Genomic DNA, 15,961 nt, shown 5'->3' with positions numbered 1-15,961 from the left:
AGTCTTTAAAAACAAAATGATTCTTAAACTGCCTGTTAATTTAAAAAATTGAACACAAACCATCTGGAAGTCTATCCAGGGGTTCTCTAAATCGATCAAACTCTTCTCGCTTCCGATGATAATCATCATGCAAATCGTCATCTCTGAATGAAAAAAACAAAACAAAGCATTTTAAAGGGACTAAAACAGGAAAAACTCTGAACTCACATTTGCTAAGGCTACTTTCACACTTGCGTTCGGAGCGGATCCGTCTGGTGTCTGCACAGATGGATCCACTCTTATAATGCAGACAATGGGATCCGTTCAGAACGGATCCGTCTGCATTATATTTTAGAAAAAATTCTAAGTGAGAAAGTTGCTCAGACGGATCCGTCCAGACTTTACATTGAAAGTCAAAGGGGGACGGATCCGTTTGAAATTGAGCCATATTGTGTCAACTTCAAACGGATCCGTCCCCATTGACTTACATTGTAAGTCTGGACGGATCAGTTTGCCTCCGCACGGCCAGGCAGACACCCGAACGGTGTCCGCCTGCTGAGCGGAGGCTAAATGGTGCCAGACTGATTCATTCTGAGTGGATCCGCATCCACTCAGAATGCATTGGGGCCGTACGGATGCGTTCGGGGCCGCTTGTGAGAGCCTTCAAACTGAACTCTCAAGCGGAGCCCCGAACGCAAGTGTGAAATTAGCCCAATACTGTCTAAGGCTACTTTCACACTTGCGGCAGTGTGATCCGGCGGGTCCGCCGATGACAAAGCATTTGTGAGATGGATCCGGATGCTGATCAGTTTCACAAATGCATTGCAAGGACGGATCCGTCTCTCCGCTTGTCATGCAGACCGACGGATCAGTCTTGTACATTTTTACCGGTCTGCGCATGCGTAGGCCGGAACGACGGATCCGGCATTCCGGTATTCTGAAGGCCGGATCCGGCGCTAATACATTCCTATGGGAAAAAAATGCTGGATCCAGCATTCAGTCAAGTCTTAGGTTTTTTTTTCGCCGGAGAGAAAACCGTAGCATGCTGCGGTTTTCTCTTTTGCATGATCAGTCAAAACGACTGAACTGAAGACATCTTGATGCAAACTGAACGGATTACTCTCCATTCAGAATGCATGGGGATAAAACTGATCAGTTCTTTTCCGGTATAGAGCCCCTGTGACAGAACTCTATGCCGGAAAATAAAAACGCAACTATGAAAGTACCCTAAGGCTACTTTCACACTAGCGCTAATATTTTCCAATATTGAGATCCATCATAGGGTCTGAATACCGCAGATCTCTGACATTCATTGTCAATGGGGACAAAACGCAACTGAACAGAACGGAATACTCCAGAATGCGTTCCGTTCTCATAACGGAGAGCAAACAGCAGCATGCTGCGGTTTGCCTTCTGTCCTGGTATGCAGATTGTGTCAGAGGATCCGTTTTCTCTGACAATAGAAAACGGATTCGTCCCCCATTGACTTTCAATGGAGCCCATGACGGATCCATCTTGGCAATGTTGCAGATAAATCAACTAGATCCGTTCATAACCATGATTGCCAAAGTGCTCATTTCTTATGTTAGCCTGCCACCTGCCGGCCAAAATAAGAATTGCAGCTTCAATACGCTGGGTCTCTTCAGAGACCAAGTGTATTGAATTAAATTACCTCATCCTCACTGGCCACAGAGGATGCCGGTAAGAAGCTATCTTACAGTTAGAAGTTGCAGAGGATCCGCCGAAATTATGTAGTGGGCGGCGCCTCTTCATAACTCGGGCGGATCCACCGCCAGGTATAGGGGTATACAGGCATAAAACGCTGATCTTAATAAATGTGCCTCTAAGTTTCTAAGGTACAGTGGAACCTGGAATTCTGTCTCTAGCGTCAGAAAAACTTGAAATGCAAGTTTGGACATTTATCATCTATTTGTATTATTTTCTTGAATCATTTAATCAAATATAAACAATTCTTAATTTACTTTCACATAAAAGGTTATAATCTATGATATAGAATATAAAGATTGAGAACAGCTCATACCTGTATGGATTTCTCATGTCACGGACATCTCTGTAACGGTCAGACAGGGAATCTCTAAGTTCTCTGGCATCACGAGGATCACGAAGCCGAAGATCTCTTGAATCCCGAAGATCTCTCGAATCCCGAAGATCTCTCGAATCCCTTAGATCTTTTGCATCACGGGGATCTCTATAGTCTCGAGTATCTCGCAGATCTCTGACATCCCTGGAGCTATGCCCATCTCTCAGATCTCCTTCACGAGCATCTCTGAAGTCTTTAGGGTCTCTAATGTCCCTTGGTTCCCGTCCATCTCGTGAGTCTCGAAAGGATCGTGCATCTCTTTCTCTCGGCTCTCTACTGTCTCTCCTGGGGCTGGAGCGAAGAGGAGAACGATCTCGCCTTGGCTCCTGACTTTCACCATATCCATACAAATCTCTGGAGCGCCAAAACAAGTCATTAGTTTCAGTTAAAAAAAATATAAAAATACAAAAAGTAGCAGTAACATTCAACCATTTTATAGATGCTAAATCCAAAATTCTAATTAATGTTTAAGGGTTATCTTAGTTCCCCCCCCCCCTTACTAATAAACCAGTATTAAAGTTAAGGACACTGATAGATTGAGTTAACTTACTGCCTGCTAATCTTTGGACATAAAAGAAGATTAAACGCGATAGTTGGAGAGGTTACATGAACAGTCAAACCTTGAATGATTAATTTAGCTTTATTTTGTAACTTACTGGCAGATTTATAATGCAATACACAGAATTTATATGAGTTGTATGCACCTACAGAATAATTTTATTTTATTTTTTTAACTAATAGAAATAAAATATTTTCTTGCCATTTTAAAAAGCTGCAACGTCAAAATGCTGAAATAAAAGCGCGTACAAGAAGAAAATTTTTTTTTTTTAAATCTTAGTCATCCAGCCAGTAAGAAACTTCTGAAGATAAAGCCAGGATTTAGAGGATAAATCGTGTCACAACAACTTCTTGAAATGCGATGGTACCAAGTTCCTCCTCAAAGAGCAGGGTAAGATGCTTTGCTTAATGATACAACACATGCGAATGGGTGTTCTAAAATTAAAGTAAGTTTGTACTTTTGTGTTGCTTTTTGGGTAATCAGAAACCACCAAAGTTTTGATATGATGTGTGTTAAAATTGAAATCCGATTTTTTTTTATTTATTTTTTAACTCAAAGCTGTTATTATACCAAAGGAAATCGATAAAACAGACGGAGAATTAAAGAAACATACAAGACCAAATATTGTGTACGAGTTTAAACGTAGCGTTTTTTTTTTTTAAGTATTTTATAAAGCCATTTTAGGAACCCTTTTTGAAAAAAAATACAAATAAAGTTTTATACCATGGATTGAACACCAGAAAACGAAAAAAAAAAAAAAAAAAAAAAATATTCCAAGGCTGCGCTGTACTTTTAGCATTAATGGAAAATGACCCGCAAATTGTTGGTGCGCTAAAAGTGGGTAGACGTCTGGCAATGAAACCATAAAAACGTAGACGAAGAAAGACTGATCCAGGAAATCCAACGCACAGAAGACCATGTTTCGCTGTCAAATACTTTACCTTCGTGATGGGCTTGACCTGGAAGGAGGCTTAAACATATTTCTTCTTTCCGCTGCCTTGTTAATATCTGAAAAGCACAATTAACCCATCTGTTCAATAACTTGGAAGCAATCATAATAACCAACACAATCCAAGAGAGGAGAAAATAAAACTACCACCATGGAGGATTTTAATGGACGGATATTTATTTGGAGTCCATGTAGCAGTAACTAAACTACTACACAAAATATTCCATGAAAACTTTTATTGCTTGAAACTATAACCATAAAGTTCCAGTCAACAAAAAGATTAGAGAGAGAACATGTCTTTGACCACGGCATCCACAGCCATGCATTTCGTAAATGTTGTATGCCGCGTACGAAGAGGAAAAAAGTTTTAGCGTTTTTTTATTTTTTGGGTTTATATAGTAGGCAGTGAAATCCAAAACGATATTTAAAAAGGGATCCTCCAGGAGTATTATAGTTTTTAACACACATGCTGACGTAATTGCCTACCTCAAAGTACATCTTCCCCGTGCTTTTTTTTTTTCTATTTGAACTCTGACGCATTTTCACTGTTAACAAATCTCTTCCAGTTGCTGTATCCCACCGAACCCACAATGCACTTCTCTGCATGTCCCCTAACCACGCCCAGCAAGTTTATAGCTCCTCCCACCCAGCTAGTTGCATAGACACTTGCCTATCACTGATGCTGTTGTCGCTTTGACAAGCTCTTGGACATAACATCATAGGAAATAAGACCAGGATGGACATGGTTATGTGACCAGAGTGCAGAATGAGGGATAGGAGCAATAATAAAAAAAAAAAATACAAAATTACCGTTTCCTTAAAAGATGATCATTTTAAGGTATCCTGATGAAAACCGAAAAAACCCTTCAATGTGAGGCTGTTTTCCATTTTGGTAGTTGGCAAGCTGTTCATTTTTAAGATTTTAATGAATTAAATGGTTTGCAGAATGACGTCCCTTATTCATAAAAACCTGTGTACAGTGAGGGGACAAGCAGAACTTCCCTCAGCCTGCCAGAGCATGCAGACAAATCTAGTGCATAAAGTAAGGTAGTAGACTGAAAAGTGATTTAGTTGATGACAAGCCCTCACAATTAATTTGCCCAAGGACTTTTTTGTTTTTGTTTTATGCTTTTAGTTCCTCTTCTTGAAGGTTTTCACTCTGATGTTATATAACTGTATAAATACAAGTTCCTAATAAAGTTAAAAATCTTTTTCCAACAATTTCATAGTGTAAAACGTGCACATTTTAGTTCCATAGATACTAGGAGACTCTGGCTTTATGGCATTAAAACCTGTGTGTTGGCTGCTTAATAGGAATCCAACATGCCTATTGACACTTGTAGGCCCTTTTCCGTTTTGGCAGCTTTCTTTTATTGGTGTAGGGCCGTAAATGAAAACCGCTCAAGAAATGTAAATGGAAAAGAATAAATAGTTTAAAAAAAAAAAAAAATCATAGGGAAAAAAAAAAAGATACAAAAACTAAAATAAAAAACATCCTGCCCGATATAATAAATAAAATATGTAGATGTCAATGGCTACAATTATGGCAAAAATAAAAAATATATAATAATAATACACTAACACAATAGATGTGAGCATTTTATATAGACTAGGCCCTCATTCTAATAAAATCTGACTCTTAGCCAATATATTTAGATCAAAACACATCTGTGCCCACCTACCCCCGCCAAGGTGGTCTCAGTGAAGCATAGTAGGGTTGCTACTGCACATTCTAGTATCAGAGAACATGGTACGCACTGCCATGTTCTCCTTAGTTACCAAAGTGGAGGAGTCGTCTCTCCCTCCCCACTGTGCCGCTGACACCAGTGAGAAGAGAGGGACTGTTGGCACTGTGCCACCAATGAAGATAACTAACCCATTAATTTAAATATACAGTCGTGGCCAAAAGTTTTGAGAATTACATAAATATTGGAAAAGTTGCTGCTTAAGTTTTTATAATAGCAATTTGCATATACTCCAGAATGTTATGAAGAGTGATCAGATGAATTGCATAGTCCTTCTTTGCCATGAAAATTAACTTAATTCCCCAAAAAACTTTCCACTGCATTTCATTGCTGTCATTAAAAGGACCTGCTGAGATCATTTCAGTAATCTTGTTAACTCAGGTGAGAATGTTGACGAGCACAAGGCTGGAGATCATTATGTCAGGCTGATTGTGTTAAAATGGCAGACTTGACCTGTTAAAAGGAGGGTGGATGCTTGAAATCATTGTTCTTCCATTGTTAACCATGGTGACCTGCAAAGAAACGCGTGCAGCCATCATTGCGTTGCATAAAAATGGCTTCACAGGCAAGGATACTGTGGCTACTAAGATTGCACCTCAATCAACAATTTATAGGATCAAGAACTTCAAGGAAAGAGGTTCAATTCTTGTTAAGAAGGCTTCAGGGCGTCCAAGAAAGTCCAGCAAGCGCCAGGATCGCCTCCTAACGAGGATTCAGCTGCGGGATCGGAGTGCCACCAGTGCATAGCTTGCTCAGGAATGGCAGCAGGCAGGTGTGATCGCATCTGCACGCACAGTGAGGCGAAGACTTTTGGAAGATGGCCTGTTGTCAAGAAAGGCAGCAAAGAAGCCACTTCTCTCCCAAAAAAACATCAGGGACAGATTGATCTTCTGCAGAAAGTTTGGTGAATGGACTGCTGAGGACTAGGGCAAAGTCATATTCTCTGATGAAGCCTCTTTCCGATTGTTTGGGGCATCTGGAAAAAGGCTTGTACGGAGAAGAAAAGGCAAGTGCTACCATCAGTCCTGTGTCATGCCAACAGTAAAGCATCCTGAGACCATTCATGTGTGGGGTTGCTTCTCATCCAAGGGAGTGGGCTCACTCACAATTTTGCCCAAAAACACAGCCATGAATAAAGAATGGTACCAAAACACCCTCCAACAGAAACTTCTTCTAACAATCCAACAACAGTTTGGTGAAGAACAATGCATTTTCCAGCACGATGGAGCACCATGCCATGAGGCAAAAGTGATAACTAAGTGGCTTGGGGACCAAAACGTTAACATTTTGGGTCCTTGGCCTGGAAACTCCCCAGATCTTAATTCCATTGAGAACTTGTGGTCAATCCTCAAGAGGCGGGTGGACAAACAAAAACCCACTAATTCTAACAAACTCCAAGAAGTGATTATGAAAGAATGGGTTGCTATCAGTCAGGAATTGGCCCAGAAGTTTATTGAGAGCATGCCCAGTCAAATTTCAGAGGTCCTGAAAAAGAAGGGCCAACACTGCAAATACTGAATTGTCGATAAAAGCCTTTGAAACGTATGACGTGCGTGTAATTATATTTCACTACATCACAGAAACAACTGAAACAAAGATCTAAAAGCAGTTTAGCAGCAAACTTTGTGAAAACTAATATTTGTGTCATTCTCAAAACTTTTGGCCACGACTATAGGTGGCGGGTGCCAGCAGCAGAATCACATACCCGGCAGCCGACCTCTATGACAAGGCGCTGCAATTAACCCCACAGTTGCAGCACCTGTGGGGTTAATTGCCTCGGATCGCAGTGCCTTGTCATAGAGGTCAGGTGCAGGTATGTGATACCGCTGGCACCCGCTGCCTATATTAGTATTAGAAGGTTAGTTATCTTAATTGGTGGAGCAGTGCACCTCACCCAACCCCAGTATTCTAAACATTGGTGGCAGTGGCCACAGGGTCTGGGGTGGTGGTGCAGTGGCAGTTCCGATTAGAGCCTCAACAGTGAAATGGCAGGATCCAATCGGTTACGCTACTGAATCCCTGGCTGCCATGTGCACAAAGCCCAGGACAGCAGGGAGAGTGTAAAGTCCTATTCACCCTAATATATCTCTATAAGGGTGAATAGGACAAAGGATTAAAAGATCACAGGTTCTAGCCCCTAAGGGGGCTAATAGTTATTAAAAAAAAAGTTTAAAAAAACACACCAAAATATTAAAGGGAATCTGTCACTAGCAATTTACCATTTTATTTTCCATGAATCCATGTTTAACAGAGTACCTTTTTTCCGCCCGTCTTGTTCTTTTGATTGTGAGTCTTGTCATTTCTTCAAAAAAATCGAATCTTATGATATGTAAATGACGCTGTAAGGAGCCCAGAGGGGCGTTATTCTTTCTCCACGGTGCCCAGGAACGCCCCTCTGAAGTGCCGTGCCCGGCTAAATTTGAAAAGTAATAACGCCTCCAAGTTCATCTAAATCGCCTCCCAGAGGCGCGGCTAAGTGCTCACCACCACCCAGCCCCCCCCCCCCCCCCCCCAGCGCCACGCTCTGCAGCAAACACCCCGATCCTCCTCTCGCCGGCATCCCAAATCCCGCGCACGTGCAGTACCGGCGATTGCCTGCGCTATGATAAGATGACTGGCTGCACTGCGCCTGATTTGGGATGCCAGCGAGAGGAGGATCGGGGTGTTTGCCACAGAGCGCGGCGCTGGGGGTGGTGTTGAGCACTTAGCCGCGCCTCTGGGAGGCGACTTAGATGAACTTGGAGGCGTTATTACTTTTCAAATTTAGCCGGGCACGGCACTTCAGAGGGGCGTTCCTGGGCACCGTGGAGAAAGAATAACGCCCCTCTGGGCTCCTTAAATCGTCATTTACATATCATAAGATTCGAAATGACAAGACTCACAATCAAAAGACAGGTGGAAAAAAGGTACTCTGTTAAACATGGATTCATGAAAAATAAAAATTGGTAAATTGCTAGTGACAGATTCCCTTTAAGTTTAAATCACCTTTCTCAATTTTACACATAAAATATATAAAACAATAAACATATTACATATCGCCAAGTCCAAACTATTAAAAATATAATTTAAAAAAATCTCCTATAGGGTAAACGCCATAACAGAAAAATAAATAAAAACCATGCGATTCGCCATTATTTAGTCACCTTCCCCCGACCCCCCAAAAAATAGGATTGTTCTATTATGGGCCGGATGTTCCATAAAATGCGGAATGCACGTGGCTTTTTTGGAATTGTATTTTTTTCGTGTGGTTTCGAGTATCGCAATACTTTATAAAAACGAAATCGAATTACATTTTAGTACCGTGACAACCCTAATTCATAGTAACGCTAGTTAGCAATGATCGGGTGGTGTAAATGTACTGCCAAGTACCCGATGACAGTCCAATTAGGGGTGGGCAATATAAACGATATACGATAATATCGTCATTAATTCGGCCGACGATATAGATTTTAGTTATATTGCCATATCGCAATAGATGACCACGGAATGGTTGTGAATTGAAGAAGCTTCTCACTCACTGCTCCATGGCCTACCGACTGCTCCGCCTTGCGTTCACACAGTCAGCGCGATGGCTGACGCTGTGTGTGACGTCAGGTCCCTCCCAGTGCATGCTGGGAAGAAGACGCGGCCTGTCTCCTGCGGACTCCATCAGCCAGCTGTGCAGGAAAGGTAAGTAGCAGGGGCCCGAATCTAACGGTCAGATGGCTATGGCATGGGGCTGATGGCGCTGGCTTGGGGACATGATTATGGTGGCAATGGCGCTGGCTGGGGGACATGATTATGGTGACAATGGCCCATGGGGCTGATGGAGTTTTGTAATTTGTATACATACAGAAGAAAATAATATATTGTGATTTTAGGCCATATCGCCCAGCCCCAAGTCCAATCGTAAAAATGATTGTTTACCGGCAGCAGATCATGCAGTGTAAACATGATTTACTGCCGCCAAACAACGAGTCTTTATGGGGAAGAGCGATGGCATTAGCGATCACTCCTCCACATACTCTGTAGGAGGGGATCTCAGCATGTAAATAAACCACTCCTCCACCAGAGATTTGCAAATTGTAGGAAAGAAAGCTTCCTTCCCGACAATCTGCTGTAAGATTATCCTGTGTAAAAGGACCTTAAGCCTGTATACAGAGATAGCTGCATATGATGGATAATGCCTCCCAAGTGAATAATGAAGTCAGAAATAGAGATTTAAAATGTATAAATTACAAGTTATACTGTATCTTTTCCCACAAAAATAAATATCACTCCGCTCAGCTCCTCCTGCTGCTGCACTATAACCCGCTGACTGCACTGCATTTTGTGGTGACAGCTCCTCTTTAAAGGGTTTCTGTCACCTGAAAAATGGGTATTAAGCTGGCTGATATTAGCGATGTGCCAATGTCAGCTGAACATTATATTAGTGCCATCTCACTGCCTGCCGACGTTATTGAGAAAAACGAACTTTCATAATAAGCTAATTAGCCTCTAGGTGCAGGGGGGGCGTTGCCCCTGCACCTAGAGGCCCACGTCCTGCTACCCTAGATTGACAGGGGCAGGCATCGTTGGTCTCTTACCTCCGTTCAGTATACAGGGCAGGCGCAGTGAGTGAAGGGTGCTCGGCGGCTGCTGGCTTCCTCACTGCGCCTGTGCCAAATACTGAACGGCGCGAGATTTACACTGCAGACACGGCCGGAGGTAGGAGACCAACGCTGCCTGGCGGTGTCAATCTAGTGTAGCAGGGTGTGGCCAGGTGGGAGAACAACGCCCCCCCACTGCACCTAGAGGCTAATTAAATATTTGTTTTTCTCAATAAAGGCTTTAGGCAGTGAGATGGCACTAATATTAGTTATGTTCACCTGACATTGGCACATCGCTAATGTCAGCCAGCTTAATACCCATTTTTTAGGTGACAGAAACCCTTTAAAGGCAAATTGTCAGCATAAAATCAGCCTCCAAACTGCCTGGAGCACTTTAACACTCTGCTCCTTTATCCTTGATGGTGTTCTTATCATTTTTTTGTCTTCCGAGTGCAGCAAACTCGTCTTTTCATATTCACCGCTTTTGCTATATGCCAGTCTGCAGTTTGAAGTCAAGGAGGTTGGCACCAGGTAAGAGGCCAGGGTAGGATGTTGCCTGTACTAGGAAACGTCAGTCTAAGGGTACTTTCACACTAGAGTTTTTCTTTTCCGGCATAGAGTTCTGTCCTAGGGGCTCTATACCGGAAAAGAACTGACCAGGCATATCCCCATGCATTCTGAATGGAGAGTAATCCGTTCAGGATGCATCAGGTTGTCTTCAGTTCAGTCGTTTTGACTGATCAGGCAAAAGAGAAAAACGCAGCATGCTACGGTTTTATCTCTGGCGAAAAAAACGGAAGATTTGCCTGAATGCCGGATCAGTCCTTCCGGCCTGCACAGAAAAAAATGTGAAAAAAGATACAAGACGGATCAGTCTGTCCGCATGACAAACGGAGAGACTGATCCGTCCTTACAATACATTTGTGAGACAAATCCGCATCCGGATCAGTCTCACAAATGCTTTCAGCCAGCGGCAGATCGGCGGATCCAGCGGCCAGTTCCGACGAGGGAACTGCCCGCCGGATCACACTGCCGCAAGTGTGAAAGTAGCCCAAGTAGAAGGGGCAGGATTTGGGTGCAGCAACCTTGTCTTCAGGCAAGATGGTGTAGACCTCCTTGACCTCAAACCACTGATGAGCAAGAGGGGTGAATAAAGAGGATTTTGCTGCACACAGAGAATGATATAAGTACACCATCGGATACAACATGAGCAGACTGTTAAGGTATTCCAGGAGGGTTGGGGCTGCTTTTGTGCTGACAGGCTTCTTTCAAGGACAACTAGAAATTCTAATAGACTCAAAAACGTAAAATCCATTGCCAACTATTAATGCAACAAATAAATCAAGAAAACAGTCAAAAATATGGTGGTTAAAGGGGTTGTCCAAGTTATATTTATTGATGACCTATCCTCTGGATCCGACACCACTGCCGATCTGATATTGATTACCTATCCCGAGGATGGGTCATCAATAAATATAACTTGGACAACCCCTTTAAGGATAAAAAAAAATAAAATAAAAAAATAAACTAATCATTGCATGATGACTAGACAAAAACTCCAGTACATATAGTCATGATGCTATGAAGTGAGCCAGTTAACTTAAAGGGGTCGTGCAACAATATATAGATGACCTGTTCTCAGGACAGGTCAACAATACCAGATATGCAGGGGTGCCGGGTGTCGGACCCCCGCCGATCTGATATTGATGACCTATCCAGAGGACAGGTCATCAATACCTTGCACCTCTACCAATCAGCTGTTTGAAGATGAGCCGCTGCTCCATACGAGTGTCGCTCCCTGTTCATTACACCGCCCATTGCATGGAGCCCTGCTTCCTCTTCAAACTAATCGGCAGGGTGTCAGACCCAGATCTGATATTGATGGCTTATCCTATGGACAGGTCATAAATATTGCTGCACGAACCACTAATTCACATAACACTAAAGGGATTGTCAGAAATAGTTAAACATTTTAGACATATAGGGGGGTTGGAAATCCAGAGGCTGTGCTACAATCTTCATAGGTATTCTAGGTCTGGAATATAACATACATTTTCTGTATTACAAGTATATGAATTGAAGATGTGTCTAAAAATATCTCTCTCTATATATCTATATATCTATCTCTATCTATCTATATATCTATCTATCTATATCTCTATCTATCTATATATAATGTTCAATTAACAGCTTTTCTTTATTTTAGTCATATAAGCCCAGCCTCACCCATCCATTTCTCCAGTGCCACTCTCTGCAGAGCTGGTTTTCAAACAGCATGGCACATGACCATGGCAGCCAATAACTGTCCTCGGCAGTCTACAGCTGAGGACAGTAATTGGCTGCAGCAGCAAAGTATATATATTATATTGGACATAGTAGTGGGCTGTCCAAGATTTTTATTTATCCCGCACAATTCCCTTTAAAGAGTTCCCATCAGCTCTCCTACCATGTCAGTTTATTAAATACATGTGTTCATCATTAAAAGGGAACTTGTCCCTTGTACTATGCTGGACTCGCTGAGGGCACTAATTTCCGGCAGTCAGTACTTTTAGACACTGCAGTGTGTGCCAGTGCTGTGAGGGGGAGAGTCCCATAAGGATGGCTGCCCCTGCTCCCACTTCCTGATAAGGGACGAGGAGTCACGCACTGTGGGGTAGTAACCGCCATGACAGACTGCTAAAGCCTGTGGGTCAGTGAGGGCAGCACAATACATTCTGCTGCAGCCCTCCCTGCAACGGCACCAGTGTCTAACAGTAGATATGGCTGGTGACAGTTGAAGGATAGCACTGAGGCCGTGTGACCGTGCTCATCCAGCTCAGTAGGAGGATGTGCACATTACTATGCCGATTAACCACCACAGGACGCCATTATAATGAAGTGAAGAACATCTCACAGCTGAAGCATTTTTGTAACAGAAGGGAGTTTACAAAAGTAACTCGTTTTTCATGCTGAATTGTATTAAAACATTTAACACCTTCAGGACCCTGCCATTTTCACCTTAAGGACCAGGCCATTTTTTGCAAATCTGACATGTGTCACTTTATGTGGTGATAACGCTTTTACTTATCCAAGCCATTCTGAGAATGTTTTCTCGTCACATATTGTACTTCATGACGGTGGTAAATTTGAGTCAAAATATTTAATTTTTATTTATAAAAAAAAATACCAAGTTTACCAAACATTTGGAAACAGTTTTCAAAGTTGCAATTTCTCTGCCTTTAAAACAGATAGTGATACCTCCTAAAATAGTTATTATTTTACATTCCCCATGTCTACTTCATGTTTCGATCATTTTGTAAATTACATTTTCTTTAGTTGGGACGTTAGAAGGCTTAGAAGTTTAGAAGCAAATCTTTAAACTTTACAGAAAATTTCCAAAACCCACCTTTTTAAAAAGGACCAGTTCAGGTCTAAAGTCACTTTGTGAGGCTTACATGATAGAAACCAACCATAAATGGCCCCATTTTAGAAACTACACCCCTCAAGGTATTCAAAACTGATTTTACAAACGTCATTGACCCTTTAGGTGTTCCACAAGAATTAAAGGAAAATGTAGATGCAATTTCAGAATTTCACTGTCAAATTTCCATTTTAATAATTTTTTTCCGCTAACAAAAGCAAGGGTTAAGAGCCAAACAAAACTCAAGATCACAAAACATTTGTGATCTTAAACTGCTGTACGGAAACACGGCAGGGCGCGGAAGGAAAGGAGCGCCATATGGTTTTTGGAAGGCAGATTTCACGGAGATAATTTTTACTTGCCATGTCACATATGAAGACCCCCTGATGCACTCCTAGAGTAGAAGCCCCCCCCCCCCCCCCCAAAAAAAAAAAAAAAAAACCATTTTGGAAACTATGGGATACGGTTGCAGTTTCGTTGGTACTATTTTAGGGTACATATGATTTTTGGTTGCTCTATATTAAACTTTTTGTGAAGCAAGGTAACAAAAAATAGCTTTTGTGGCACAGTTTTTATTTTTTGTTATTTACAATGTTCATCTGACAGGTTAGATCATGTGGTATTTTTATATAGCAGATTGTTACGGACGCGACAATACCAATTAAGATTTTTTTTGTGTCACCTTTTTTAAGTATTACACCTTTTGTGATGTAAGGTGACATAAAAATGGCTTTTTATTTTACGGTATTCACCTGAAGGGTTAGATGATCGATCATGTGAAATTTTATAAAGCAGGTTCTTACGGACGCGGCGATACCTAATATGCATACTTTTTTCATTTATTTAAGTTTTACCCAATAACAGCATTTTTGAAACAAAAAAATAAATAAATCATGTTTTAGAGTCTCCATAGTCTGAGAGAGACTTTTTTTTTTTTTTAAACTACTTTTTTGTTAAAACTTTATTTTCTTAACTTTTTTTTTTTCACTTTGTTTTTTTGTCCCACTTTGGGACTTCAACTTTTGGGTGTCTGATCCCCTTTACAATGCTTTACAACACTTATTTATTGTAACGCATTGGCTGTAAGTGTACTACAGACTGTAATACACTTACAGCCTTCCTGCCTGTGAGATCCAGGGGTCTGGATCTCACAGGCTGTCACAGAAGGCAGCCACAATGCCCCTGGACCTGGCAGCATCCCGCAAGTGCCGCGGTCAGCGCTGACCGCGGCAGTGCAAGGGTTAATGCGCCGGCAAGGGTGTTTTCACCGATGCCGGCGCATAAAGAAGGGTTCCGGCTATCAGTGACTGCTGGACCCCTGTCACTGATTGGGCAGGCACATCAGCCCACCGTACATGTACACCGCGGGTCCTTAAGGGGTTAATGGTAGCACGGCAATGTTTTTACGTTAACCATCAGTATCTTGAAAATAAATCCTGGCTGATTTCCTGGTCTGTACAGATCACTTTTCAGCATACATCTCATTATCACTGGCAGGATATCACCTACACTAGAAAACACAGGATCCAATACTCACAATAGGCGAATCCACATTGTACAAGGATGGAGAAGATACAATCACCTCCGCACAGGTCATACGGTACACGTGTTAAACTTTCCCACAGAAGTCCCGTTCAGACTTTTGGGTCAATGGCCGACTCTGGCAGTAAAGCGTATTTCTAAATGCTCTTACGCAAGATAGCTGCCCCCATAATCATATTCAAGAAATGAAATAAATAAAAAAGCACAATGAAAGCAAAAATGAAATAAAGTGTGTGTCACTATCTGATTTTAACTGGCAGAAAAAAAAAAAAAATAAGTTATAGGTGACACATTCCTTTTAACAAACAGGATGTTTAGAGGGGACTTCTCTCCTGACATGTCTGATTTAGTAACTACCTGGATTGTTCAAGCAATAAAAATTATGGAGCATCTTTTCTTATACCTCTCTGTTCTTCCATTCCTCTGTTATTGCTAAGTCAGTGTCTGACCCCCCCACTGGTAACATCCACTTGCATTTATTAATAAAGCTGTACTAGCAATAACCGAGGAACTAAACATTACCGAGTTATAGGAAAAACAGCTTCAGAAATATTATCGCATGGGAGCAAAATTATTTAGGAGTGGAGACTGGTCCTCTTTAAGGTGGAAGTCCAATCTTGTTTAGGGGCAAGCTTATACTTGGAGGGAAAAAAAATCTAGATTAGACTGCATCTGCGTGCAGCAAATCGCTCTAAACAGTCAATAACAGCGCACCAACAGATAAGCTACAGAAATCTGCTATGGATAGCACAATTAAACTATAGACTATAAACATGTGGGAAAATGTAAGCATCATGTCACAAAAACAGTAAAAAAAAAAACAAAAAAAAATAAAATAAAAAAATATTAAAAAGACTAAGGCCGAGTTCACACGAACGTGTGTGACCCGTGCTCGTGCTGCGGCCCGCAAATAGCGGGCCGCAATGCACGATCGCCGGCCATAGGTCAGCCGCATCGGATTGCGGACCCATTCACTTTAATGGGTCCGCGATCCGCCCGTTCCGCTAAAAGATAGAACACGTTCTATCTTTTTGCGAAACGGAGGTACGGGACGTAACCCCAAGGAAGCACTCCGTAGTGCTTCCGAGGAGTCCCGTCCCGTGCGGCCGTTCCGCGAT

The 15,961-nt window shown here is 42.0% G+C and overlaps 1 protein-coding gene across 2 annotated transcripts in view; it reads right to left on the bottom strand.

Moving 5' to 3' along the window:
• The window catches only part of NCOA5 (nuclear receptor coactivator 5), a 46,102-nt gene that overhangs the window by 15,873 nt on the left and 14,268 nt on the right, over window positions 1-15,961 (bottom strand). For both annotated transcript variants that reach the window (XM_044298426.1, XM_044298427.1), the window contains 3 exons: window positions 3,581-3,647; window positions 2,021-2,434; window positions 61-143 (listed from right to left, as the gene is read on the bottom strand). In XM_044298426.1, the coding sequence (XP_044154361.1) occupies window positions 61-143; window positions 2,021-2,434; window positions 3,581-3,647 (564 nt within the window). The remainder of the gene's footprint in view (window positions 1-60; window positions 144-2,020; window positions 2,435-3,580; window positions 3,648-15,961) is intronic.

Source organism: Bufo gargarizans, chromosome 6, assembly GCF_014858855.1.
Source record: "Bufo gargarizans isolate SCDJY-AF-19 chromosome 6, ASM1485885v1, whole genome shotgun sequence".
In the NCBI taxonomy this organism is placed as follows: domain Eukaryota; kingdom Metazoa; phylum Chordata; class Amphibia; order Anura; family Bufonidae; genus Bufo; species Bufo gargarizans.
The sequence above is the reverse complement of the archived record's forward strand: the minus strand, read 5'-3'. Positions and strand labels throughout refer to the sequence as shown.